Raw genomic sequence first — 27,523 nt, forward strand, 5'->3', positions numbered from 1 at the left:
CCCCGCGCCACAGCCCCGCCCCCCGCGCCCCGGCAGCCAATGGGGACGCGCCCCCGAGGGCTAAGCCCCGCCCCGAGGGACACCGGCCACGCCCCCTGGCTCATGCCACGCCCCCGAGCCGCCCGCAGCCAATGGGGCCGCGCCCCCGAGGCAAAGGCCGCGCCCCGCAGCCAATCAGAGCCCGGCCAGGCCCCGCCCCCGCCGCTCTGATTGGCTGCGGCCGGACGGGGATTTTAAGGCCCGGTTCGGGGTTCGGGCCGAGCCCCGTCCCGCTGTCCCGGTCCCTCTGTCCCAGCCCCGTCCCGCTGTCCCCGTCCCTCTGTCCCAGTCCCGCTGTCCCGGTCCCGTCCCGCACCGGCTCCTCCACGCCAGCCCGGGACCTGCCCTTCGACAAACCTCCAAGCGCCGCGCGGTGGCCCCGGGCGAGGTGGCCCCCCGAGGGGCCGCAGCGGGGGGGGCGGTAAAGAAACGTCTCACTCCGGGTCAAAGCCGCCGCTCTCCCGGGACACGGCCGGGCGGGCCCAGACAGCGCGTTCCAGCGCCTCGAGGGCGATGCGGGCAAAGCGGATGCTCAGCAGCCGGATCGTAGAAGCACCGGGCTGGAAAAGACCCACCGGATCATCGAGCCCGACCATTCCTATAAACCACTAACCCATGTCCCTCAGCGCCTCATCCACCTTAAACCCCTCCAGGGAAGGGGACTCAACCCCCTCCCTGGGCAGCCTCTGCCAGGGACCAATGACCCTTTCTGGGAAAAATGTCTTTCTGATGTCCAGCCTGACCCTCCCCTGGTGGAGCTTGAGGCCATTCCCTCTCGTCCTGTCCCCTGTCACCTGGGAGAAGAGCCCAGCTCCCTCCTCTCCACAACCTCCTCTCAGGGAGTTGCAGAGAGCAATGAGGTCTCCCCTCAGCCTCCTCTTCTCCAGGCTAAACACCCCCAGCTCTCTCAGACGCTCCTCTTCTTCTCCAGCCCCCTCACCAGCTTCGTTGCTCTTCTCTGGACTCGCTCCAGAGCCTCAACATCCTTCTCGTGGTGAGGGGCCCAGAACTGAACACAGGATTCGAGGAGCAGATGGAGCAGTTTGGAAGAAGAAGCAGGACTCAGCCGCCTGCCTGGCCCCAATCCCGATCCAAAGGCAGCCCGCCCCGGGAGCAGCTCCAGAGCGAGCCGGGATACAGATCCTGTGAAGACAGACTTGTCCCAAAGCACCCAGCAAGCTCTACATCCCTTTGCAGTGCGTCTGACCAGCACAGGAGCTGGTTTTTGAAGTGGTCCCCCCAGGTCCATCCTCCCCATTAACGCCTTGGGAAGCTTTTCTCCGCCACGATCCAGAAGGGACCCTGCAAGTCCAGCCCGAGCAGCACTGCTGCTACCAAGAAATCCCTTCATCCGCCAACACAACCTGGACCCAAGCAGCATGAAACACCTCTGGGCAAGAGCCTGCTTTTCCAGTTATGCCTTCTGAAGTTCTGGCCAAAAGGCTTTAACATCAAGCCATTGGAGCTTTTTTTGGCCCTAATTTTAGTATACGTGGGGATGTGACGCTCAGAAAACCCCAGCTTTCCACAGGCAATTGAACGGCTCGTGCAATTACACCCCCTGGACACCACGCAAGGAGCCACCTCAGAGCCAGTGTCACCACACAGAGGCTGTGTGGCCCTTGCTCCTGGTCCACGCTCCATCTCAGCACAGAGGTCGGTCTGCTCCCCGTCGTTACCTGCTGGGTCAGGACCAATCCTGTCCCCTTTGAAGGGATGCTGCCAGAGCTGGATACTATTCTCAATGAGGATCATCTCAGCCATCTCCACCTTTCTCCACCTCAGGACCTTGCGTGCAACCATCACTACTGCCTATACAAGCTTCCGCTCCGCTTCCACAAATTAATTCCTCCTCATCCACCTATAATCAGTAACCTAAACCCACAAGTCCTGCCCACCCACAGCTAAGCAGCCCCAGAGAAAATGCTACTTTAGCGGCCAGAGCTGCTTTTGGGAAGTCCATTACCAACCTATTTATGGTTCCAAAAAGCCATTAAGAATGCCCTTCCGCTGCAATCCAAGCATTGTGCAAGAGCAGGAATCAAGTCCTTCCCCTTGTCCTGCCTGCAAGGCTGGGTTCCTTTCCAAGAGAGCTGCCCCAGCCCGATGGAGTCCAAAACGCACGGGGTTTCAGACACGGAATCAAAGATGCTGATCACATTCCAAAGCACTCTCTAGCCTTAAGAATCTACGCATGCTGTGGGACCCACCTCGAGACCCTCCACTGCAGCACTGGGGCACGTTCAAGAAAGGCCAGAGGTACAAGAGGTGTAATTAATTTTCCATTGTAATAACGATGATGGCAATAACAACGTTATAACTTCATTTGAATCATAGAATCACTTGGTTGGAAAAGACCTTTGAGATCAAGCCCAGCTGTACCTGTCCACTACTAAACCATCCCCGAGGTTGGCAGAACTGAAACTTGCCGTGCCAGGAACAGGTCAAGATCCATAAATCTTTAGTGACGCTACTTAAAACATGGTCCCAGTCTCAGAAACATCCCCATTGACAACACCCTTCTGAGCTTGCGATGCAATCTGCTCTTTCTTAAGTGAAGGGAGAATCCATGGATTGCGTCCAGCGCTGGCCCCGGCAGCTGATGACAGGAGACTGGGCTTTGAAAAAAAAATCATTTTATTGGAACTCATCTGAACATCAGATATACCTGGTGTTGGTTAGCAAGAACCGTTTGTACATTTGATATTGATGGTGCCAAAAACCCAAACAGTGACTGACCGGATGAGATGGGAATTCAAATAAAAACAAAAATAAGATGTCGGAGAGGTTAAAATGTGAATGGAAAGCAGAGAAGTCAGCCAGTCTAAGATTCAGTGTGAAGGCAAAAATCTTTCCTGATAAAACAGAACCCTTTTACAAAATATAAATTTTGTAAGAAAAACGTGGAGAGGGAGAGAGAGACGTAGGGGAGAGGAGAACTAAAGAGTCATGGGACAGAGATGCAGAAGCTTACACTGCCCAAATGGCATTAAAACCTAGCTAGTGACCTCACCGTGATGAAACATGCTGGATACACCGGGCTCCCCCCCTGATGACTTTGAAACGGCGACGAGGAGGCTCCCCAGCAAGTGCTGCACGAGGTTATTCCAGAAGGGCCACCCTGTCTCACCTCAGACACTGAAATAACGACAGGCTGGCGCAGCAGCAATAAATAACGACAGCCTGATGGGCGCCCGGCAGCAGCTCGCCTCCCCGTCGGAGCGTGCCCAGCTCCCGCAGCGAGGCAAGGGCTCGGGGAGCACCCGCTCTCCTCATCTTCCTACCAGTGCAGGCTGGGGGGGAACGATAAAACATTTAAAATCTAGTCTATTTGAAAACAATAGCATGCAAGACAGGTCTCCAGGGGAAACCTGCACTGTTCCCTTCACTAGAAACTGGCCGAATGGGCTGGACAGTGGCTGCAGCCGCCTCGAGGCTTCTGGCTGCACGGGGTGGGTTTGGGCTAGCATAGCACAATGACAATTCTGAAGCAGTTCCTCAGCCTTCAGGAAAATCATTATGGAGCTGCTTTTGAGGGGATCTGAGGCCTTTAAGATTTAAAAATAAAGCAGCAGTCTCTACATTTGGGGTTTTTTTTGGTTCAGTACAAATGGAATCAACTTGGCTGCTTATACACCATCAGTAAGTCTCAGATTTGGGAGCAGAGGGAGAGATGAAACAAACTTGTTTTGGGCACCTACGGGTAACAAAACTTTGTCCCTGCTTAACTCTCTGCCATCCCTCAGGAAGTGGAAAGCACATGTTTAGGTAGTGTAAGCCTTTTTCCTTTTATTTAGAATACCCTCTTTGTTTAAACAATGTTCCCCCCCCAAGATACAAAGTTCGGCCAGTAAAGATTACATGGAAACTGGAACACGCATCGTATGGAATACAAGATGCACTGGATGAGGAAGTTTAAAAACTTTCCGAGCGAAAAGTAGAACAAAGGAAAAAAAAAGTCTCCTAACATTTTCCCAAAGGTTTCACTCTCCTGTCACACACACTCTCCAAATGACAGCTAGCAAATTCAACTCTGCAAGAGAAAACAGAGCCACGTCAATCGAGAGGAGAGAAAACGAGCCTCGAGGACACAAACCACAGCCCGGCCTGCGAGGAGCGATGGGTCCGGAGCGGCTGCGGCCTCCAGCTCCTGCCTCCACTCACCTATGTTAGCTTCTTGGCTTTGTTGTAGAGCGAATCCACTACTTTGCTCATATTCTGAATAGTTTCAAGGGCAGCTTCGTAAGTTTTGTCTACGGGGGGTTCGTCGAAGATGATCAGGACTCCCTCGCCTTGGTCAAGGATGCCTGCGGACACAAAGCCGCGGTTACTGGGGTACCGCTCAACAGATTGCATCTTCCAGACAGCAGGTATTTAGGGATCTACCCGGCAAATGGCTGTGTTGGTCTGGAAGGTGGTCACGTCAACACGTGACTGGCCAACTGGCTTTTGTCTCGACTGCATCAACCAGGGGGAAAAAGTCCTGGAGAGGAGCCTGAGAGGACATCCAGGAGATGCTTATGCCTGCACATTCCCTAACAGCTACCTTCCAACTCGAGGCTTCTGTGCCCAGCAGGATGGCTCAGCACAATGTCGGAGGAAGTGAAAAAGAGAGTAATTTTATAATTAAACTCTTTGCAGGTGCCAGACAGGCACTGTCAGTGGTTCCATACTTTCTGAGCTGTTCTCCAAACAACATGCTCTTTCAGACATTCATCTTGCTCACTTACATCAGGAGGGCTTTCTAAACTAACGCTGGGGACGCTGTAAACAAGAACAGAGCTGTTTCCTCCAGGGCTTATGAGAGAAACGGCCTCCTGTGGTACCAGACAAATCCAGACCCCATCAGTCATGCTCTGTGGGTGCCTTCCACCAACACTCAACCTGCTCCTGAAACAAGCCAGTCGGGAAAGGTGACTGCGTACTCCAAGGCAGAAGAGCACATTGTTGCTAGATGCCCACTAGTGGGTATTGGATGCAGTCACGGCAAGCAAGGACTTAACAGCAGTTTCTGATCTGTGAGAAATTAATCCTCAAGCTTAATGAAGGCAGATGGAGCAGTAGGAACAGGCTTCATGACAGCAGAGTAATGAATAAACCCACCGCTCATGTCTCTTCCCACAGCACTTATTAAGCCACGTGCCCACCGCTCAAAGCGGAGCCAAGAGGTCTGAGGACAGTCAGGGTTCAAAGGGGCTGTGGTGGAGAAGAATTGGCCCACGTGCTTACAGGAGACCTGGCCTCAGGTGGCAAGGCAGGCGGGACTGAGGGATGCACAGACTCACCATGAAATTTCTTGTCCAAGATCATCTGTGACAGTTTCCTTTCTACCTCAGCCTGAAATTGAAGCAGAAAAATGAAAAGTCTCCCAGAACTACATACAGACATGTGAATTTTACTGCTCCACACTCAACAGCCCTGGTGGGATACGAACACTGCTTAAAAGCAGCTATCTTATCACTGGGCATGGTGTCAGCATCTTGCATGCTGCTTTGACACTACCACACGCTTTAGATGACATCGGAAATTAAGCAGTAGCTTTTAATGCTGAGAGCATCAAGGCGTCTTGCCCTCCCATTCCCCAGAAGGCGGCGTATCTGTCATTCCATACAGGCGCTACTCGTTAGGGATCTGGAGCATCCCAGCTTGGCACAGCGAAGATTTAGCCAAGTGCTGGCCAAGCTTCATTTAAGCTGCTCGGTAGCGAGCTGACCTGCTGCCCAGTGCCTGGACTTACACTCTCTGGACAAAGGACTCAGAGTTGCAGTGCAGAGACAACTGCAGTCCAGCTCTTACTCAAACTGTGTGTAAAACACCAAGGGAAACACTAGGCAAGGACTGCACAGACACAAAAGGGGGACAGCTGATGGAACGACCATAACCGCCAAGCTCAGGGTGCCTCCCAACCCTAAGCTCAGGACATTTTCCAACCCCTGGCCTTCAGGGCAGTCCAGGACAAAAGCACTTAGATGTGCAGCTGGCTGTAGATTACCGTGTATTCTCCTACAGCGTCCTGTGGTTGGGGTTGTCTGTAAAGCAGTTATTGCAGGAGTCAACGTGACATATACATCCCTAACGAAACTCCAAACAGGCGATCAGGTGGATCCTCTATTTTAAGGAACTAAGAAAGCCTTCTCTGGGCTCCACAAGGATTAAATGCAGGTCAACAGGGAAGACTGAGCTGGTCATAACATGAGCTGCTACCTCAGCAGAGGAAAACCTGTCTGCTTGCTAACACACAAAGCAAAACCCATGGGAAGGAAGGTGAATGTTACAGCAAAGCCTAGCGCAGGGGAAGCCTCTCCAATGCTGCCTGGAAACTGTGTTAAAGTGAGGTTCCACAGAGTGGCACTTGCTTGTAAATGCTATGGACCTGATCTATCAGATTTAATAGCCTATATTTACTTCCCAGTGCCAAATGCCATTTGACCTCAATTCCTCTGCCTTCTTAAGACATGCCACTGATTTCTAGTGGTGCTCTTACCTTTGAGAGCTTGATGAGGCTGGATATGTGTTCAATCTACAAGAGAGACCAACAGAGTTAAGTAAACCTCTAGCTGTACTTTTGTCACACAACACAGAGGTATAGGGCCCAAAGGACTCCGGCCTAAAAGTCTCCAGTGGCTTTCTCCGCTTTGCTCCCCTCTCTCTGCATGTCCTTCAGACTTCAGATCCAACTTTAACTGGAGATGGTCTAGACACCTAAAGCCATTTCACTCTGAAACATGAAATAACATTTTTTTCCCTGAGATGATTACAGCTTTATCCACACCCCGCCAGAGCCCTTAAAACCCAAACACTACCTTCGGTGTTAAAAGCATGTCCACCTTCCAGTGTGTATAAATGAAATAGGTAGAAAGAGCAATGACTCCGAAACATGGTTTTCCAAAGTTCCCCTCAGACCCTTCCTTATTTTTCAGCTGAACATGATGAACCCTGAGCTCTGGAAGAACTGAGCAGCTCTAAGTGAGAGGTCTTCTGTACGGGAATAAGTCCCTCATCCACCAACACCAGGGGACAGAGGTGCCAGCACATCAGTGTGCTTGCTGCTAACGCTCACCTGTACTCTGGAGAAGGGCTCAATGACTCTGATCAGATTCTGTTCCAATAAGTTATCGTAGAGCTTAGCCAAGTGGGTGTTTATGATGGGGTCGTCCCTGAGTTCCACCTTGTAGTCTGTCAGAGCCTGCGGAAGAGATGGTGGAAACAAATACTTCAGGGAGCAGCAGGTCTCCTGTCCTCGCAGTCCTGATATGAAAGTCTTGCCTCCCAGCCCAGCAAAGCATCAGTGGTGAATCCAATCCTGTAACTCAGCTAAAAGGCCCCGAGGTCAGGATAGCCGCACAGCCTTTCAAGCACTGTGCACAAGCATCTATCTTCTTTCCCTTGCTGGAGCTTAGCCAGCCAGCATCTCTGATTTACACTCAGAAGACAGCATGACAGGATTGTTCCCTGACATGGGAATCCTCTCTGTTACCTCTGCAGTGTTCTTGCTGAAGCCAAGACAAATTTAGGAAGACACAGCACCCATTGAACAGCACCAAAAGTACAGGAAATTGCTTCCAAGTTCACTCTCCATTTAAAAAAGGAAAACTAGTTTCAAGCAAGCTCCTCTTGCAAAAACCAAACTGCCTGATTATTGTGAGGTATTTGCTTGACACACTGTTGCTTTCTATGAACGACTTCATGGTTTCCTGCTGTGGCATGCAGCAGCTCCTACAACGTTCCAAACCAAAATGTTTTGCCCAGCCAGCCCCTGTTTTCTGTCTCCTGACTCACCTTTTCAAAGTCTGCCAGTGACCGGTTCTTACTGGCCTGTGCCACACATTTTAACGCTTCTGTCTGCGGAGAAAGAAAACGAGAGCAGGTTATGTTTCTGGATTTCTAGCTATTATGCCAACTGTGCAGTACACTCAAAACGTGCTTCAGAAGCAAAGCGGGAACGTTCCTTTTGCCACAGAGCCGTGTCAGTGTTACTGCGACGCAGGCAGAGTAAGAACAGCTGCTAAGCAGCAGAACGTGCAGAGCAGCTGCAGGAGTCAGCATGGAATCGGCTTCACAGAAACAAAGAACTCTCAAGTTCTACAAAGTTGTAGAACACCAGCTGCGGTTCTCATCAGGTTGCAGGCTGGGAGCAAGTTTGATACAACTTTGAAGGGAAGCGCACGTTTTGGCAAGCGCTTAATGAGCGTGGCCATGCTCAGCTCTGAAGCCGTGCTTCTCCCCTTCAGCACCCCACACGTCTTCTGCTGAGCCACAAATCCTACGGCTACCCTATCACAGAGAACATCACCAAGTGTTTCTTGTCTGCCCAGCAGCAGCTGAAACAAAGCAAATGCCTCAGCCACAACCAAACCACCAGATTTACACTAAGCAGAGAAGTAACACCACTAGAAGAACAGCTTCCAAGTGCACGAGGGAAGCAGGAGAGGCCAGTGGCCCACCGTGCATGAGGTCCAGGTTCCTGCTACCAGCTCTCCTGCTGACCTGTCCCCAGGGCTGTTTGCTTTCTCCTTGCTCCCTAAGCTCGGTTTCCACAGCTGCCACAGTAACTTGTGATCGCTGCTGTCTCAGGAGGACGGTGTGGGGAACAGCTGAGATTCCCCCCACGGTGCACTGCCCTCCTGCTCTGAAAAGGAGCTTCCAACCCAGCTGTCACTCGGCAGAAGAGGATGAAGCAGGACCAGGGCTGCTCTTTGTGATCCAGCAGGGATAACACCAGGATATCCTCACTTTAGACTCTTTTCTACGCACATGCGCTCACTGAGCTCTATTAAACAGCTTCCCCAATCCTCTGTGAGGTAGGTGAGCATTAGCTCCTGCGTCAAAGCAAACAGTCGGCTGACCAAAGCTGCCAAGGGCATCAGCATGTAAGCCTGGTTCAGACCCTGGCACGTTTGGCTTTTAGCCCTGTGCTTTATATAAGCACCCCTGGATTTAATACGGGGGTGGCATTCACAGACTGGCAAGCTAACAGGTTAGAATAACCAGTTGATTTAACGGCTCCCCAGCTGCTTGGCTTCCACCTTGCAGTCATCTAGGTCTCAAGCTGCTCAGCTACACTCCTATGAATGGATTTTCAGGACTTGCTACAACACAAGTGAAAACAGTGAATAACTCAGATTTAAACACATCAGATCCATGGCTGCCAAGCGGTTGATGAGGGCTGAGACAGGAGCACCTTACAGCATTAGGAGCTCATTGAGAGAGCACGGAGGAGAAAAAAAAAGAGAACGAATTGAGCAGGCCAGCTTCTCAGGTGGTGAAAAAATCACTGTGTTCCCTTTGAAGGCAATTGGCTTATGGTAATCACTTAGGTTACTTTAATCAGTTCTGGATCTTGTTCAGGACGCTCAGAAGTGGAGGGTATTTTGGTAAGGAAAGACCAAAGGAATTGACAAAAAGAGTAATACAATATTCCCAGAGACAATAGGAAGATAGAAAGGACTACATTTCCATACCTGCCTTCCTGCATACCGCAGAGCAAGCTTTCCGCTCACTAACGCTTGCACATCTTCTGGGCTGGGGAGGGGAGGGAAGGGAAGAGAGCATTTATTCAACAGCACGGTCAGCTTAAATCTAAGCATGCCTCGAAAATTCCCAACTGAGAGCAAATCACTACAATTCAAATAACTTTGTATCAGAAGCATCGATTAAGTCATAAATAAAGTCAAAGAGTAAAGCCTGTCTGCTTGAGTTCTTTCATGAGTTTAGAGGCCGATAAACAAAAAGCCTTTCCCATTTAAATGTAGGAAGTGTTCATCGCAGACCCATTTGTCACGTACATGTTCAGCATGATTTTGCACAGCAACATGTATTTCAGTGCAGTGATGGCTTTTGGGTTGTCAATTGAATCGTATCCCTCAAACGCCTCATAAAAATACGAATAGGCTGTTTTCCAGTCCTTCTCTTCTGCTGCATGGATAATACCTGTTGAGAGGAACAAACAGGCAGGCATGAGAGTTAATTTGGAATGGAACTGGGAAAGGACAAACAATTCAGTTGCCGGTGCTTTGTCTGGGGCTTCATTAAGGGGAATCCTTTCTCTCTAGCAGAAGAACATTCATGTCCTCTCTTAAGGGGACATATTAAGACAGACGAGTTGAGGGCACTTAAGGTAAGTGCCTGCAAATCGGGTCAGGAACAGCGCTGCAGTTACACTAACACAGAGCAACACTGCAAAGCCCAGGGAGCCCAAATCCCCCACCACCGGCGGAGGCTGAAAACACGTGTGTCAGGAGCAATATAATTACAGCTGACCCAGTCCTGAGGCAGCGGGGCAGACTTGTAGGCATCCTGAGGTACCACCTAGCATAGCTGTCTGTGGTTGACTCAGCAAAGAACAAATATTAGTCAATTGATGCATCGTGACAAGTCCTAGACTTCTCCTGAAGGGCTTTACCTGACTGCATGTCTAACGCCGCTTGCAGCTTCGGTGGACAGTAAATTGCGTTGGCCGTAGTCCGCGCAGAGGTTAAGGCTGCTCTTGCTTTTGGCAGGTTGCTCAGGGCATGGTAAGTCTTACTTTCTAACAGTTGCACTTCCACCAGCAATGCCTTGTCGTCCATCTTTTTCAGTTCCCGAAGAAGCTGGGAGCCTGGCAATGGGAAAGAATGAGAACCTTTGTAACCTGCTCCACATTGACAACTTCCCAAACCAAGCCTTTCCAGGTGACATCCTTGTCCCCGGCAGCAATCCTGGCTTTGAGGAAAGGAGGCTGAGCTTATACAACCTGTTCTTCCAACAAGGAACAAAGGAAGGGAAATAATAGTAGGTCAGTGTTGATCCAGAGTTGGAGAAGAATGAACCAGTTGTGTGTTAAGAGGTGGAAGAGGCCTCTGGGAACACTTGGTGTGTGGACAGCACAGCTCTGCCGCCTCATCCTGAGCAGCAGAAACACTTGAGGAAGTCAGGGATGGGGCAGGCAGTTCGGATGGTCGCTCTGGTAGCCCCTCCCCAGGTGACAGCGTGATTCACCACTCACACTCAGAGCTCCGAGCAAACCTGAAGTCCTGCCTGTTCCTGCACCATTCCCCTATGGTGAGGCCTGAGGATTTCCAAGCAACTCCTAAGGATATGGGATGAGGAATGTTTAAGCACAAGACATCTACAGATCAGACTTAGGAAGTAGGAGCGGACAGCCTAAGAAATGCCTGGATGAAGAATCAGCCTCAGAGGAAAGTTTTCCCCTTCTTTCCGCCCCGCTACAAACTGAAGAGCTGACGTAGGGTGAACAGAGATGAACCTCATCCTTATTTGCTGTTTCAGAAGCTGAAAACCACAGCTGAAATTGCCTAACAGTAGCACCCTCTCCCCAGAACCATCCTGCAGAGACTCCCTGCTTGCACCCGTAACAGCGTCTGGGCCAGCCACACGCCACTGCTAGCGCACAGCACTGACACTGCAGTAGCGCTTTCAGAGAGACTGTCCTGTAGGTACAGACCTTCACAACTTCTCAGGCTGTACCACCACCATTAATTAACTTAATTAAGCATAGGTTTGGAGCTTGGACTCAAATAAATTTAAACCTGAGTTCATTATATATCCGTATGCAAACTAATTATATTTTGATATTGAATTCCATGTACTAGAGCACTTAGCCAGATATTCCCATGGGATACGAGTCACCCTGGTGACCATGGTCATGACACATGCTTTTGTCACCACTGCTCAAGCAGTGACAGGTCCCTGGTGAGGCATCACTGCTGCCTGGGGAAGCCCTCCTGTCCGTGTCAGCGCAGTCGTCCCTCAGCCTTGCTCACACCTGCACCGAGCCGGTGGCGCAGGCTGTACAAACACCCCTTCACCAGCTGAAACCTCATCTTACATCACCGCAGTCATTTGCAAAATGAGTATTTGAAAAGCACCACAGGGAGCTGGCCATGTAGGATGACCTGCTTCACTCTGCCTTGTAGGAGAGTTCACACAGTTAATTACCATATCTCAGGTGGTGCAGAAGCAAATTCTTAAAGCCTTTACACCGCTTCACACAAGCTTGTCTGATCACATCAGAGAGTGCAGGAATAGGACGAGGGGGAGCAGTTTTCAGCTGAAAGAGGGGAAATTGAGATGAGATCTTGGGAAGAAATACTCTCCTGTGAGAGTGAGGAGGCCCTGGCCCAGGCTGCCCAGAGCAGTGGTGGCTGCCCCATCCCTGGAGGTGTTCAAGGCCAGGTTGGACGGGGCTTGGAGCAACCGGATCCAGCAGGAGGTGTCCCTGCCCATGGCGGGGGGGTTGGAACTGGATGGGCCTTGAGGTCCCTTCCAGCCCAAACCATTCTGTGGTTCTATGATACATCCTCAGTGCTTTGCCACCTCCTGGCATTGCTACTGTTCATATTATGGCCATATTTAAGCAAAATGAAGCAAGCTGTAGGTTTTCCCTACAGCCTCTCTGACTACAGCAACACACCACATATATTTCAGCAGGAGCCAAACCTGGCAGCCTTCAACGGGATACAGCTCCTCTCTCCTTCCAAAATGATTTCAAATGAGTAAATGGTGAGAACAAAGAGATCTCCAAAAGCTTTGATAACCAAGCTATAGCAAAAAATGGCAGCACTGAGAAATCAATGCTCAAGTCCTACAAAACTTATCGAAGAGCGTGAGGTAGTTGACTGGTGAGAACAAAGAGATCTCCAAAAGCTTTGATAACCAAGCTATAGCAAAAAATGGCAGCACTGAGAAATCAATGCTCAAGTCCTACAAAACTTATCGAAGAGCGTGAGGTAGTTGACCATTTCCCTTGCCAGCCTCGAGAGAGATGTCGAAACGTGAACCAGCACCACCACCTAGTGGGAGACTCACCCAGCTGCAGCGCCTCCTGGTACCGCTTGGTATCGAAGTACAGAGAGACGAGACGAGCCTACGGAACGGAAAAGAAAGTCCTGAGAGGAACGCCAGAGAAAGAGAACAGGTTTATTCCGTCAAATGAAGCTTTATGTTCTTATCTGAACGGACTTAACTAAATTAGCTTGCATTCAGTTCCAGAGAGACTCATGGCTGCCCCATCCCTGGAGGTGTTCAAGGCCAGGTTGGACGGGGCTTGGAGCAACCGGATCCAGAGGGAGGTGCCCCTGCCCATGGCAAGAGGTGGAACTGGATGGGCTTTGAGGTTCCTTCCAACCCAAATCATTCTATGATTCTATGACAACATCTACTCCTTGGAAGAGTGGCTGGATCCAAACACAATTGGTAAAATCCTGCCTGTTCGAGGCAAGTCACTAATTTAGGGTAATAGCTATCACCTGTCCGTTACATGTACAAAGTTCTGGAGAACATATTACAAGCGCTCTACTTTTACAGGATTAAATCTGATGAAGAGAAGCAGTTATTACCAAGGTTTGGGACTGCAGTGCAACATACCTCCAGAGCCTGGCGTAGGAAAGTCCTCTTCTCTGATTTGGCCCATTCAATACACTCTAAACACAGGTCAACCTTAAAGGGAGCAGAAAGAAATGTGTAAAGCCTTCTGCTGCCCCTCTTTAAACAGCAGCATGCTTCAATCATTTCCTACAAAGCAACAGAAATACAAAGCCTGAATCTCCACAATGCGGTTTAAGGAAATAAATCATTCCCACTTTAACAACAGCACTTGAGATCAGCTCTGCTTTAAAAGGAGCCTGGAGATGAGCCTCCATGACCAGTGCTGACCCCACAAGTCTCTCAAGGACACCTTTAATATTACCAGGCACAGCATAGTTCACTGCTGGTGAAAACCACAGCTCAAAAGTGATGTTATGTGACATCTCTTCAACAAGGACTCACTGGTAACCCCACACTTGAAACTGATAGAGGCGCTGCACGAAATTGTACAGAGCACCATGCTTAGCACTTAGCATTTTCATATCCTATTTGCTAGGTGAACTTCCTGCAATCTGTGACAACATTCACAGAATTATTCTGCTTCTAATACAAACTGCAAGAGAAAGTGAAGTTCAGAAGGCAAATGAAAGTTTAGTTTAAGCTTTAGCCATCACAAAAAAAAAAGCAACAGACCAGCACCTTCAGTGATTTTCTAATGCATCTGGCTTCCAATAACTTTTTCTGACCACCAGGGACAATCCTGCCACAGTGGAATACGAAAATAAAGATTTGGCTTCTGAAGTTTCACCAGTAAATCTTACTGCTGGAATCCTAACAGCATTTCTTAAACAGATGTGTGTGTTTCAAATAAAAATATCTGGATACAGAGAACTAGTGCTGCCTCAGGGCAAGGGACAGACTTTGAGGTTTGTTCCTGTGTGTTTTGTACCATTTCATTCAGCCATAGAAGAAAATGTATTTTCAATTCCTCTAGAAAGAAACGAAAATGAAGTGCACATGTTTTAGGGACTAAATATGTTAGAACATGTGTGTTCTTTGGCAGCATAAAGTGACAGAGGTGCTGGGCTCCACTACCGACAATGGAGTTGGGCGCCAGTTGGTATGCAACACTGGATGCTTTATCCATTGCTTCAAAGTGAAGTAAGGGAACCCAATGGCTTCTTGTATTTTTAAGACTGCTGAGATTTCCTTGGTGAATAAAGCAGTGATGTTCCACCGCAATTATAAGCGGCAGAGGGGGCCAATTTAGTACTGGTCAGTAACATAAAATAAGTCACCCTGAGGCACTAGGCTCAGGAACACCTTTTCCCAAGATCTCTGGATGGCAGCTCTTTTTGGACCAGGTCTGGAGCTCTTCTACCCTGAAGGGCTTGTCAGCTCCTCATCATTGCGTATTAAACGGGGACGTTTTATGAAAAGCCATTATGAAGTTGCAATTTATTGCACAGTGATAGCTGGAGCATTAGGAGCTCGAAGAATCTCTATTTCATTGCTTTACTGGGCTCTTGGGAGTCATCTTAATATATGTTACAACAAGGAAGCAAACGTCCCTCCAAACACTTCTGAGGCACTGAAAGTATTCAGGATCACCACATCAAGAACCTCAAAGGTTTAGGTGCCGTAATTCCTTAAGGTTTTGGGTACTGAATATGCTTGAAAGTGAATGTTCTGACTAACTGGGCCCCATTTCCATCACTGTTACTCCAAGTTCTTCCCCTGCAATAAAATGCCACCTTTTGGGACTGCATCAAATACCATCCCTTATATCAAGTTATCTTTAGAAGAAATCTGAAGCCACTTGTTCCCTGCTGGCTCCTTTAGGGGTTCCTTCTCCCTTGCACATCCCACTCGGCTTCCCTGAATCTCTTCTGTTAAAGGACAGGGGCAAAAGATCCTGTCTGTCACCATGTACCTGATACATAAGAGCTGAGCAGCAAATGAAACCTGAACCAAAGGACGATACTTCTACACTAATTTGGCAAACGAGAACGTCACCTGCCTCTCAATAGAGCAAAACCTCTTCTAGACACAATCTGCCCATTGCCACGTGTACGGGTTGACGTGGGCACTTTCCTCACCCTGCTGCGCAGGCCCGTCCTGGCTCCCCTTTCCATCGAACAGCTTTGATGTGTCAGTACAACTGACACCACTGCAGGCCAGTGCCATGTGTAAGCAGTTCCTCACCATTTACATCCCTCTCCCATTCCCAAATAATCTACAAATCTCAAACAAAAGAAAGAAAAGAAAAAGAACTGTATTTTAGGGAGCTAATGAGACCAGAGGAAATCCTGACTGCGGGCTATCTTAGACCAAATGGGTTTTCCAGTGGAGAATCTCACCCAGTGGGAGCAGTTTACACTTGGTAACTGTAAAACGTTACCCACTCCTGCTCCCAGAGTAACTTCCACGCCCACTGTACAGTAAGATATCCCCATGCAATGCATCTTTGTGTCTCCAGACGAGAGATCCTAAGCAACACCATCTCATCCTATCAACTACTGGGCGGGCCTTGAGCCCCCACTCCTCCAGCTCTGTGCCATCACACGCTGCCCCACCCCTCTGCTTGGCTGAGCTTCTGGAGCAGGCGTAGGACTTTCCCCTCTCCTATCCCAACACTGATCACATCACACACCCTACAGCGAGTAAACCGAAGAGAAATGGCCAGGGTGAGAGTTACTGCAGCAGGATGAGGCTTGCAGAAAAACATGGTTAGGAGTGAATTAAATTAGATAATGTTTTATTAATAGAATATATCCAAATGCGTTAAATGAATGTTTCCTGACGTGAATAATGCTTCACTGTGAAGCAAAGTAGGTCAGAGAATGGTGTTACAGGCTTTTGAGGAACAGAGTATTGCTGGAACTTCAGTCTCACCTCCTGTCCTGTGGCTGCCTCCATATCAAGGAAGAGATCGAGCAGGGATCGGACTAGACGGGCTGCCTTGGCTTTGCTGATGGAGTTCAAGAAGGGTCGAACATACTTCAGGAGTCCTCCCAGCTCTGTGGACAAGAAAAACGAAACTGTGAAACACAACCATGCAGCCAGGAGTTTTACCGCAGCCAGAGGACCCAGCACATCCATACACAGCAGCATTTATTACACCACACATTTTATAAGCAGTCTCTCAACAGCATTTACTGGGAAAGAGTGATAAACATTACCTGAAGTAAACATGCCTCGCAGTAAACACGGGGACGGGCAGAGGTGACGGCTGGGCTCCAGTCCTACCCACATAGCACAGGCTTCCCATTACTGCAGCTCACCCAATTACACCACTATTTCTAATTACGCTTGCCGGAGGCACACTTTAAAAACATCAGCAACTGCTAAATGTTTTGAGTTTTCTATAAAATAGGCAATGGAGTTTATAGCTTAAGTTTTTATTGACTTACAGTTTGACATTTTAATCTGCCATACCTTGCCAGGCCTGGAAGTCCAATACACCCCACGCTCCGGGGCCAAAAAAATGATGTTTCTTAACACTCAGCTACCTGCATTATCTAATGAGATCTTACCTTACCCAACAAGAGTTCCGTTTCTTCTCATCTCCCTACTAGTTTGCAGTTCTAACTTTAGTTCCAAGCTCACAAAGTCAAAGCTTTTCTTTATTAAGAAGCTGGCAATAAAGCTGGTGAAGGGACTGGAGAACAAGTCTTACCAGGAGCAGCTGAGGGAACTGGGGTTGTTTACCCTGGAGAAGAGAAGGCTGAGGGGACTCCTTGTTGCTGTCTACAACTACCTGAAAGGAGGTTGTAGAGAGGTCTGTGTTGGTCAGTTCACCCAAGTGATAGGATGAGAGGGAGCGGCCTCAAGCTGCCCCAGGTCAGGTTCATACCGTACATTAGAAAAAACTTCTTCACTGAAAGGGTTCTCAGGCACTGGCAGAGGCTGCCCAGGGAGGTGGTGGAGTCCCTGTCCCTGGAGGGGTTTAAAACATGTGTGGATAACGTGCTTAGGGATATGATTTAGTAGTGCACAGGTACGGCTGGACTTGATAATCTCAAAGGTCTCCTCCAACCTAACATTCTTTTCCAGCCTAGGATTCTAAGAAGTATCCTAACGTGTCAGTCCCACAGAGTAGAGGAACGCAGCAGTCAGAATCACAGCAATTTTGGGACTTGGGGTTTGCAGAGCAGAAGGGACCCGCGTGTCGGAACCACACAGTACAAGTTACAAGTCTTCTCTTGTGATAAACAACACATGGCCATCGAGACAGTTGCTGTGATGTCTGTTTACAGCGGGGAAGATGACACTTCCAGCAGCCCAGCCCCATGCAGGCTCAGGAAGCAGCAGGGTTCTACACTGAAATCCCAGCTTATTTACCCCAGAATTCTACCTCTCGCCCAAGCATCAGACCTTGCACTGCTGGGCTTACAGGATTTGACAGTAAAAAAATCTAAACAAAACCTGTAATGAGTATTTCAGAGTCCTCAGTGTACTCTGTACCAAACTGGTATCAGATCCAAAACTAAAGTAAGAGACTAATCTGATTGTATTTCAATTAGGAGGAGCATCAGCAGAACTTCAGTTCAAGATGATTACAATAAAAACAGTTGAGAAAGAAGTTTCTTTCATATCCCATTTACCAGCAATGCAAAAAAAATTGTTATAAGAACATCTTAATATCTAAAAAAATATTACTTATATTTGTTACTTTTTCAATCTATTTATTGTAGAAGTTCAATCAAGCCTGACAACTCATTTCTCACCCTGTTAAGAAGTGTGTTGGGATCCAATTACTCATGGCGAGGTACTGACACAGTTTCAGAACAAGTGGATCTTGAGATCTCAAGCCTGCTCTGAATATTTAGAGGAGCCCTATTTCCCAAAAAGCAGTGCAACAAACAGTGACAGCATCTCTGAAGAACCCCCTCGGAGTTCACAGAGGGTACCAAACAAGATGCTGTGACTGCCATGCCTGAGAATTCATAGAAGATTTGCTTTCTCTCTGCTTGGGAATATATGGGCAAGTTTTTCAGGATTGAGGCACAGTTACTTTGATATCAAGTGAGCGCTCGCAGCCTTTACTTGACAAGGAACTGCCTCGTGGCTGATGATGACTCTCCCCACACCAGAATGAAGATTCCAAGGGCCACTCCACCCACAGCACCACCCACAGATGCAAATCCCAGTCACTTTACGCAAACTCAAACCACTTTGGTTTCACGTACAGTAAGCAGCAGCTGCTTCCAAGGCATCGGCTCTGCACGGAGCTGCTCCCAAGCACGTCTTCCCCCAGTGTGAGCTGAGAAAGGTGGACCCAGGTCACCCTGCTGGGCTCAGAAGAGAAGCAGCACTAATGTTGGAGTTGCCCAGGAGTGGTCTCTCATGCTCTTCCCCAGTGCAACACAAGTGCTAAAAAGCACCACACTTGACAGAGGGAAGAGGTCTGCCTCTCATCAGGTCACAGTGCTGCCACTAAGAACTGCCAGCCTGTCTGCGCCAGGCAGCAAGACTCCCACCGAGATCCATCAGCTCTAACTCCTACAAGGGACTGCTCCTCTCACTGCACGACGCTGCATTATAACAGCTCCTCAGGACCAATCAAGTCCTGTCTGTAGTGCCTAACACCCTCTTCCACATGGGAGAGGAACTTCAGAAGGAAAGAAAGGAGAAATCACATGAAATACACTGCAGCTGAGGGACCTGGGGAAGTTTAGCCTGGAGGAGGCTGAAGGGAGACCTCGCTGCTCTCTGCAGCACCCTGAGAGGAGGCCGTGGCCAGGCGGGTGCTGGTCTCTTCTCCTAAGGAACAAGGAATAAAATGGCCTTATGCTGTGCCAGGGCAGGTTTAGATTGGATATCAGGAGAAGCTTCTTTACCAAAACAGCGGTGAAGCCCTGGCAGAGGCTGCCCAGGGCAGGGGTGGAGTCTCCATCCCTGCAAGGGTTCAAAAACCGTGTGGCTGTGGCACTATGGGACATGGGTTTAGCAGGCACAGCGGGGTTGGGCTGATGGCTGGACTGGATGAGCTGAGAGGGCTTTTCCAACATCAATGACTCCATGATTCTATTCTATGATTCCACTTATGTCCCCACTGACTGGCTCAACAGCTGCCCAAGGACTGGAAAGCAGACTGGAAGTCTGCAAGCAAGAACATCCCTACAATTTGAACACTCCACATTTAGAAGTGCAAGCTCAAAGTTCCCATAGAAATTTCTCTTTTCTCCCAATAACTGTCAACTATTTTTAGGTCTGTTTTAAGCCAATGCAATGCTGGCAAAGGGGTGTGATTGACAGCTCTGGAGAAGTGATGAGCAGCAGCTCTGGAAAATGAAGCCTGCCACTCATCCTCAGATAAAATACTTCCACAAGCTAACATGCTGTGTACCTGAGGTCCTGATCCCAGCTATTCCGATCCTAGTTTCAAGCAATGCTATAAAAAGCTAGAACTGACCTAAAAAAAAAAAGTAATTAATCTGCCAAAGCAACCCTTAATCTCTATCAAGCAGGCAGACAGCGTCATTTGTATTATTGCTGTTTTATTACACAAAGGCCACAGGTCACTAGAGGTTCGTCCTCTACAAGTGACAGCTCTGTCCCACATTCTGTTGGCAGCACAGCAGTTGCAACTTTCAAATCCCAAACTGCAGTGGATTTTCCCCCAGTGCTGCAGCTCATGGGCCTTTTCACCTCCGGGAAGTCATTGCTTGAAAGCAGCCAAGCAACAACTCAAATCTGTCAAAGAAATTCTTCTAGCTAAAACTAAAACATGTGCAGCAAAAGACAACCGTGAGATCTATTTCATCTGTGCCAGAGACTGAAGGGTCTTGGTAATTTCCTTGATAGGTTAAACAGCACTGGGTTCCTTCCCCTTGGATCTGAAGCTCCGTGTGCCTGCCAGGTGCTAGCACCTTTGTGTACCTGGTGCACAGGCTGCTGACCCCGACTGCTTCTCACTCCAGCCAGCCAACTTTCCCTGCAAGGGAAGCTGACAGTGCCTTTCCTGTGGGACAAGCACACCCCTACACCGTGCCGTTCCCTTTCTGCATCCTCCAGCTTCACCACACATCACCAGAAGGCACAAGCTGGTGATCTCCCTGATCTACACATCCACAACTGCCTGCTTACTGTTGACAAATTCATCTTCTTCCACTCAGAACAGAGCTGCTCTACAGTTCAGCGTTCCCTTTAATATATTTCAAATACATTTTGCATTTGCTCTTTCATAAGCCTAGTTTTGATGTGTTAACATCATTTTCAACAACTTAGCCTTGCCCTTAAAAAACCCTATAAGCCAGCCACCCTCTGAGTACACTGAAGCACTCGCATAAGGCTTTGCTTAAACCCAGAACTACTCCAAGCCTCGCAGTGGTAAGAGGACCACCAAGCACCTGCCGGCAGTTCTCCCAGGCTTCTGCACACCACAGCACATCCACGTCCACTCCGAAGGCTCTCTGGATGATTTCCCCCTTTTTAGCACAAAACCCACACAAGCCATGTTCATGTATCTCTATGGACAGCAACACCAGAGTGCAAAAGGCACCTGGACAGCAGACACCTATACCTGCATCAACTGGTTTGATATTAATATTCATTAGAGAAATGGGCATTTGTATGATGGGCTTCATTTGTCCTGCTCCACATTCCTGCTGCGGGAAGAGATGAATCGTGGACTGGAATGGCTTACTTTTCTCCTCTGACTATAAAAGCCATCCACACTAGGAAATCCAAGGTGGACAGGATGAGTAGAACAGCAGCTTTGCTTCCAGCATTGCTCTAATCACCTACTTTGTAACCAGCTCTGCTCAACTGCAAATCACAGCAGGATCAGTGTCCAGAACGCTGAAACACATGTAGACATGGGTAAATCAGTCAAATGGCCAAGACAAACCAGCTGTGTACAGAGACTGGAACACCAAGCGTGTGTTTCAGAACAAATACAAGACCATGACCCGGATCAGCCGTTACCCAAGACCTCACATCACTTTCCAGGAACTACTCCAGGGACCCCGCATCCCAATTTGATTACTCCTTCTCCTGGCCTGTTTTACCCAACTCGTCTCAGACTGCTAAAAGCACACAGGCCTCGCTTCACATTCTGCACCATCACTGTTCACAGTTAGAGCATCAGTGCTACCTCACAGCCAGGTGATCGCCACGGACAGGACGTGGACAGCACGGATGTGGTGGATCAGCTCCTGAAACACTGGAGGTTACCAGTGCTCCAGAAAAGAGCGTTCTTAACAAAAAGAACAACACTAAACTGCTGAGTGCAAAACAACAAACACACCACCTCAAGATTTCCAGGAAACAGAAGAAAAGACTGGATTCAACTCAACAATCACAGAGCTTTGCCCTGTTTCTGTCCCTTCACATGTTTACAACACGACCATCCAGTCCTGCTCTTGCGAGGAGGTGGGCAGGGACGTTCTGATGTGATGTTCCAGCAGATAAATCAATCGAGAAAGAAGTTGCTGGCGAGAAAGGGCTTTTGGGGACAAACTTTCCAATCTGAAACACGGTTCTGAGATCGCTAAACACAAGCCAAGAGAAACTTCTCACACATGACATCTTCAAGAAACCCCAAGTAATTTGTACTAAAACAGCCACACATCAATATTTTATGCTGTTTATCTAGGTTGTTTTAGTTTCTGTCCTGTCTCTGAGAACATTTTCTGCCAAAACCTGCTCTTACTGGGATCCCATCAAAGGAGGAGACTAAATTCAATTGACCGTACGCATCTCTTACCCATTACCTCACTATTCAGGCTCACCTTCCGCCTGCCCGGTCTTGGCCAAGAGCGATCCCAGCTCCAGGATGCTCTGCTCTTTGACCTGCACCGCTTCCTCGTCATTTTCCTGGACATCACGCTTCACTAGAAAAGAGGGGAAAAATTACCTTTAATGCAGTTTCAGTAGCAGACAATCACTACCAATCATCTCCTGGAAAGGCACCAAATATAGGAACTGTTACAACTGGCAACAGTGAATTCCTGGGTTGGGAGACCTGGAAAGCAGATTAGGGGGGAAGTTTAAAGGCACAGTTTACAGGAGCACTTATCTGTACTTCATAGAGCCTTAAATCCAGTTGACAAACAACTGTGTGCGCAACTTAACTACAATTTAAGTTTTGAAGGGGTCTCATTAAGCTTGCCCAGCTGCTCAAGTTTCATTTAAAACCACTATTCCCCACCAGACCCTCTCCTGCCAAAACCACAAAAACAAACAAAAGCAATTCAGTGGAATTTCCAGGGCTGGGTATTCCAATACTGGGACTTCATGTATAAGTTGTGATCCTGTGATCAAAATGCAGCACAAGAACAACATTGTCCCCACGAGCTGGGTGCATTTGCCTGCTTCGCTGCAAGGCAGAGGGGCGTCACCGCTGCTGCAGGAGCCAGTGCTCCTTCCCACACGGAACTCTGACAAAGTCATCGTCACTCTGTGTACCAGCATGAGTAACTCTGGCTCTGAAGTGCCCGGAAGGGCCCGATAACACACAGTCACACTGAAATTGTGTTTACAAAACATCGATTTCACAAGTTCTCCACAAAACAATGCAGTTTCTTCCTTGTCATCCTGCAAATATTTCTCTCCACCAGCCCCTCAGCAGGTGAGGTCCTCCAACATCTACTCAAAGCTAGAATCCACTACCCAGTTCTCTGGATGGAACAGAAATCCTTCACGCTGCCCCCAAGCGCAGACTGAGGCTTTCAGTCCCCATTATTTAACACATGTGGTGTCAAAAGCAAACTAACTTTCCTCTTGCACAGAGAAGCATCGCGGCAGTGCTCTCCGGACCCTTCCAGCCTGCACCAACTGGCACCACGAGCTGTCACTCCCGACCAAACCTGTCCGGACAGAAAGCTGTCAGTGTGCTGACAGGCTTGAGATCACCAATTACTGATTAACCAGAGCATCACTGGGAGGGACGAGTAACTTTAAAGACCATGCAGCAATTCCAGTTTCAAGCTTTAATGGGGACACTCGGAAACGTTTACCTGACCCAGCGGGGTGACAGCAGCTCCCAGCACCTTTTCAGAAATCTCCACATGTAATGAGAGCTGAGAATTACTCTTTGCCACTCATTTCTGAGGCAGCCACACTCCTATGACACACAGCTATACCGCAAATAGAGAGTGATGCCCGCATTAAACCTACAAAGCACTTTATAGCACCAACATCTCCCTGGCACCACTGAACATCCAGGGTGGCCCAACATGGCAACTTCACAAACTGTTTTGAAACAAGGAGAAGGTAAAACTCCAGGCGCAGCACATGGGAAAACTCCTCAGAACTTTCTGTGCGGGGCTGAGGTCAGATAAACAGCAGGTACTCCACTGCTGCAGGAGCCAGTGCTCCTTCCCACACAGAACTCCAACAATCTAATCATCACTCTGTGCACCAGCGTGAGTAACTCTGGCTCCAAAGCGCCTACAAGGGCCACATGATGCTCAGTCGCACCAAACCTGTGTTTACACAACACCGATTTCATGAGTTACCCAAAAAACAATGCACTTTCTTCCTTCCCAGCCACAAACGCTCCTCTTCACCAGTCCCTGCACTTAGGGATGGAAGGGGAAATGCCCCTCCCAACCAAGCCTTCTCGCCCAGGGCTGCCCCATCCCACCAAGGCTGGGACATCCCAACCTGGGAAACCCAAAAGCAAAAAGGGCAGCCCCCGCCCTACCCCGGGCCCTGCTCCAAAGTGGGCCCGTTCTCCCGGAGTGGAGCCCTGTGTGGAATGGGTGCAGGGTCCTGGGCACCATGGGGCACCCCGGGAGGGAACGGGTGTGGGGCTCCGTGTGGAACGAGTGTGAGGTTCTGGGCACTGTGGGGCACACGGGGATCCCATTGCAGGGGTGGGGGTCAAGGGTGTTGGGCACCCCAGGACTAAGATGTGGGGCCCCATGAGGGACAGCCGTGAGGCCTTGGGCACAGTGGGGCACCCAAGGGTCCCAGTATGGAGGTGGGGACAGGCACATTCACTGAGTGTGGGGCCCCAAGAGGGACCTGGGCATTGTGGGGGACCTGGGGAGGGCACTGTGGAATTGGTGCAGGGTCCTGGGCCCTGTGGGACACCCAGGGGTCCTGCTGGGGACGGGGGGCGTGTGGGGCACATTCCTTGCGCCATGCTGAATGGGTGCAAGGTCCTGGGCACTGTGGGGCACCCGGGGAGGGGACTGGGGTGTGGGGCCCTGGGCATATTGAAGGGGTGGGGGGCAGGCACATTCATCCGGCATGAGGATCCGCGTGGAATGGGCACAGGGCCCTGGGCACCCAGGGAGGGGACCGGGGCGTAGGGTGACATATGGAATGTCCCAGGCACCGGGGGTGTCGTCACAGAGACGGGGGGCCACAGTGTCAGGCACCCACCCAGGGGTCCCGAGTGGCGTTGGGCACCCTGGGCATGGGGGACTCCGTGCAGAACGGGTACGGGGTCCCGGGCACCGTGAGTCCCGTTGCAGGGGTGGCAGGGCGGGGGCGCTGGGGACTTGGGGAGCGGACTGGGGCGTGGGGCACCCGGGGGTGCCGCTGGGGATGGGGGGCAGGCACGTTTGCCCGGCATGGGGCTCCGTATGGATAGGGTGCGAGGTCCTGGGCACCGCGGGGCTCCGTGTGGAGGAGGCACAGGGCTCCGGGCACCGGGGAGGGGTCCGGGCCGCGGGGACCCGTGCGGAACGGGTGCGGGGTCCCGAGCACAGGGGGTCCGCTGGCCGGGGTTGGGGGCCGGGGCGCTGGGCACCCGCACAGGGTCCCCCGTAGCGTTGGGCACCCGGGACGTAGGGGGCCCCGTGCGGAACGGGCGCGGGGTCCCGGGCAGCGGGGGTCCCGCTGGGACAAGGGGGCGGAGAAGGCGGCGGGGGGCGGCGGGGCCGTGACAGCGGCCCGAGCGGGCTCCCACCCGGCGGCGGGTGCCGACCCGGGGCGGCGGGAGAGGGCGCGGGGCCGGCCCGGGTCGGCGGGGCAGGCCCGGCTCGCACGGTGAGTCAGCAGGCGGCGGCGGCGGCGGGCGGGACGCGGCGGCGCGGGGGCGAGGGCGGCGCGGGGGGCGGCGGCGGCGGCGGGGGCCTCACCGATGGAGTGCAGGATGCCGATGGACGCCTCGCGGTCGGTGGAGAGCAGGGACTGCGCGCGCTGGAACTCCAGCACCGCCGCCGCCGCCATCTTACCGCTCCCTCGCTCCCTCCGCACCGACGGACCGGAAGCGGCCGCGGGGAGGCACGCCCCCTTCCGGGCGCGGGGCACGACGGGAGTCGTAGTCCTGGCGGGGCGGGGAGCGGGGTGTGGCCGCGTCCCTGGGAGAGACGCGGGAGGCGTGGCCTGTGCGAAAGGGGGCGTGGTCAATGCAAATCGAGGCGCGCGGCGGGGGCGTGGCCAGGGCAACGGGAGCGGGCTGCCGGAGGGGCGTGGCCGAGGCCATGGCAGCTGAGGGAGGGGGCGTGGCCTAACGGGGGCGTGGTCATTGCAATTGGGTGGGCGGGGAGCGGAGGGGGCGTGGCCAAATCAGCGCGAGCGCTCGCGGGTGGGCGGGGCTTCGATTGAGGGGCGGGGGCGGGGCCTAGGAGAGCCCGAGGCGTCGTTTGAGCCGGGGGCGTGGCCTGTTGGGGGCGTGGCCTGAATAGGGGGCGTGGTCTGGGTATGGGGCGTGGTCCGGGGAGGGGGCGTGGCCACCGTGATGGGAGCGCGGGGCTCGGGGGTCCCGGCCGGGGGTGTGGGGGGTGCGGATCGTGGGTCCCGTTCGGACCGGGGGTCCCGCTGGGGGGGCAGGTGCGGGATGTGGGGCACCTGAGGGTCCTGTGTTCCCCCCCCACCCCGGGGTTCCTCTCGCTCTGGCCTCGGGATGGGTGATGGCAGATGGATTTTTGAGGCCAAGCTGGGCAGCGCCGTGGGGTGACCCGTGATCCCCTCGGCGGCGGCTCCTCTGGTCCCCAGACAGGGCAGGGACAGCCCCCTGCGCCAAGCGTGGCTTCGCTTACCGAGAGCATCCAGCCTGAGCTGCACATCAGTAGGGACCAGAGTGAACACGAAGGTCAGCGGCCCTGGGCTGGCCTGGGGACCCCGCCAGCGGGGGTGACACACGTCCCCCCAGCGGGGATGCCACATGTCCTTGCTCCAGCACAGCCGCTGCCCAGCGAGGAGCTGGGAAGAACGTCCAGAGCCAGTGCCGGGGCCTGACTACCGGCATCCGTCTGTCCAGCCTCCCAGCAGCCCGACTGACGGCCGCCCGCCAGCCCTCCTGCCTCCATCCCTTCGCCTTCCTCCATCCAACTGGGAACAGGCTGCCCAGAGCAGGGGTGGCTGCCCCACTCCTGGAGGGGTTCAAGGCCAGGTTGGATGGGGCTTGGAGCCCCTGATCCAGAGGGAGGTGTCCCTGCCCATGGTAGGAGGGGAACTGGATTGGCCTTTCCAACTCAAAAGCGTCTTGTGACTCTATGATGTGATTCCATGATCCCTCCATCCCTCTTTCCTTTCACCCTTTATTTTTCCTCCCTGCACAGCCTGAGTGTGCGCACGTGCATACGTGTGTGTGTGTTTGCACACGTGTGTTTGCATTTGCATGTGTGCAGGGTGCAGAGAAGCACGCGTGCACCATGCTGTGGGGGCAGGCAACTGTGCAGCGTGGGAGTGCAGCGTGAGGGACGAACAGTAAGGGTGCTGGATGCAGTGAGAATGCAGTGCAGGGGTGCTGGGTGCAGTGGGGATGCAGTGCAGGGGTGCCGGGTGCAGTGAGGATGCAGTGCAGGGTGCAGCAGGGGTTCAGCGTGGCTGTGCAGTGTGTGGGTGCAGCAGCGGTGCAGTGCAGGGGTGCAGTGTGGCTGTACAGGGGGAGGGTGCAGCAGGGGTGCAGGGGGCAATGCCGAGGTGCAGGGGGGTGCAGGGTGGGGATGCAGAGTAACTGCAGCAGGGTGTGAGCACATTGCACATGGGGTGGCCACGCGTGTGCTTGGGGTGCCTGGAGCTCCCCGTGCTCCCTGAGCTCCCCGCACAGACCCACACGTGTGCAAGGAGGGGACACACACACTGCGGCCACGTGCTTGTGAGCAAGTGTGCAAGTGAGGGTGTGCGTCTGGGCATGCCACGAACACACGCACACCCCATGCACACGCGTGCACCCTGCAGCCCCCCTTGCCTCCACTCCCTCTTTGCTCCTTCCTGCACACAAACCCCCCTCTGTGTGCCTCCCACCTTCCCTTCTGCCCATCTCCCCGCT

General features: G+C 51.6%; 2 protein-coding genes across 3 annotated transcripts in view; one reads left to right on the plus strand and one right to left on the minus strand.

Annotated features, from left to right (window-relative positions):
• The window catches only part of GPATCH8 (G-patch domain containing 8), a 152,358-nt gene that overhangs the window by 34,403 nt on the left and 90,432 nt on the right, over positions 1-27,523 (plus strand). The gene's annotated exons all lie outside the window — the stretch shown is intronic.
• PSMD11 (proteasome 26S subunit, non-ATPase 11) lies at positions 2,659-25,530 on the minus strand. Its single transcript, XM_069877136.1, has 14 exons — positions 25,386-25,530; positions 22,083-22,184; positions 16,240-16,364; positions 13,405-13,476; positions 12,847-12,904; positions 10,442-10,636; positions 9,825-9,969; positions 9,501-9,561; positions 7,819-7,881; positions 7,100-7,225; positions 6,524-6,559; positions 5,325-5,376; positions 4,204-4,346; positions 2,659-4,072 (listed from the first exon to the last, which is right to left on the minus strand). The coding sequence occupies exons 1-13, from the start codon at positions 25,474-25,476 to the stop codon at positions 4,204-4,206; spliced, it is 1,269 nt and encodes a 422-aa protein (XP_069733237.1). The 5' UTR covers positions 25,477-25,530; the 3' UTR covers positions 2,659-4,072.

The sequence above is a fragment of the Phaenicophaeus curvirostris genome, chromosome 26, assembly GCF_032191515.1.
Source record: "Phaenicophaeus curvirostris isolate KB17595 chromosome 26, BPBGC_Pcur_1.0, whole genome shotgun sequence".
NCBI classification, from domain to species: Eukaryota; Metazoa; Chordata; class Aves; order Cuculiformes; family Cuculidae; genus Phaenicophaeus; species Phaenicophaeus curvirostris.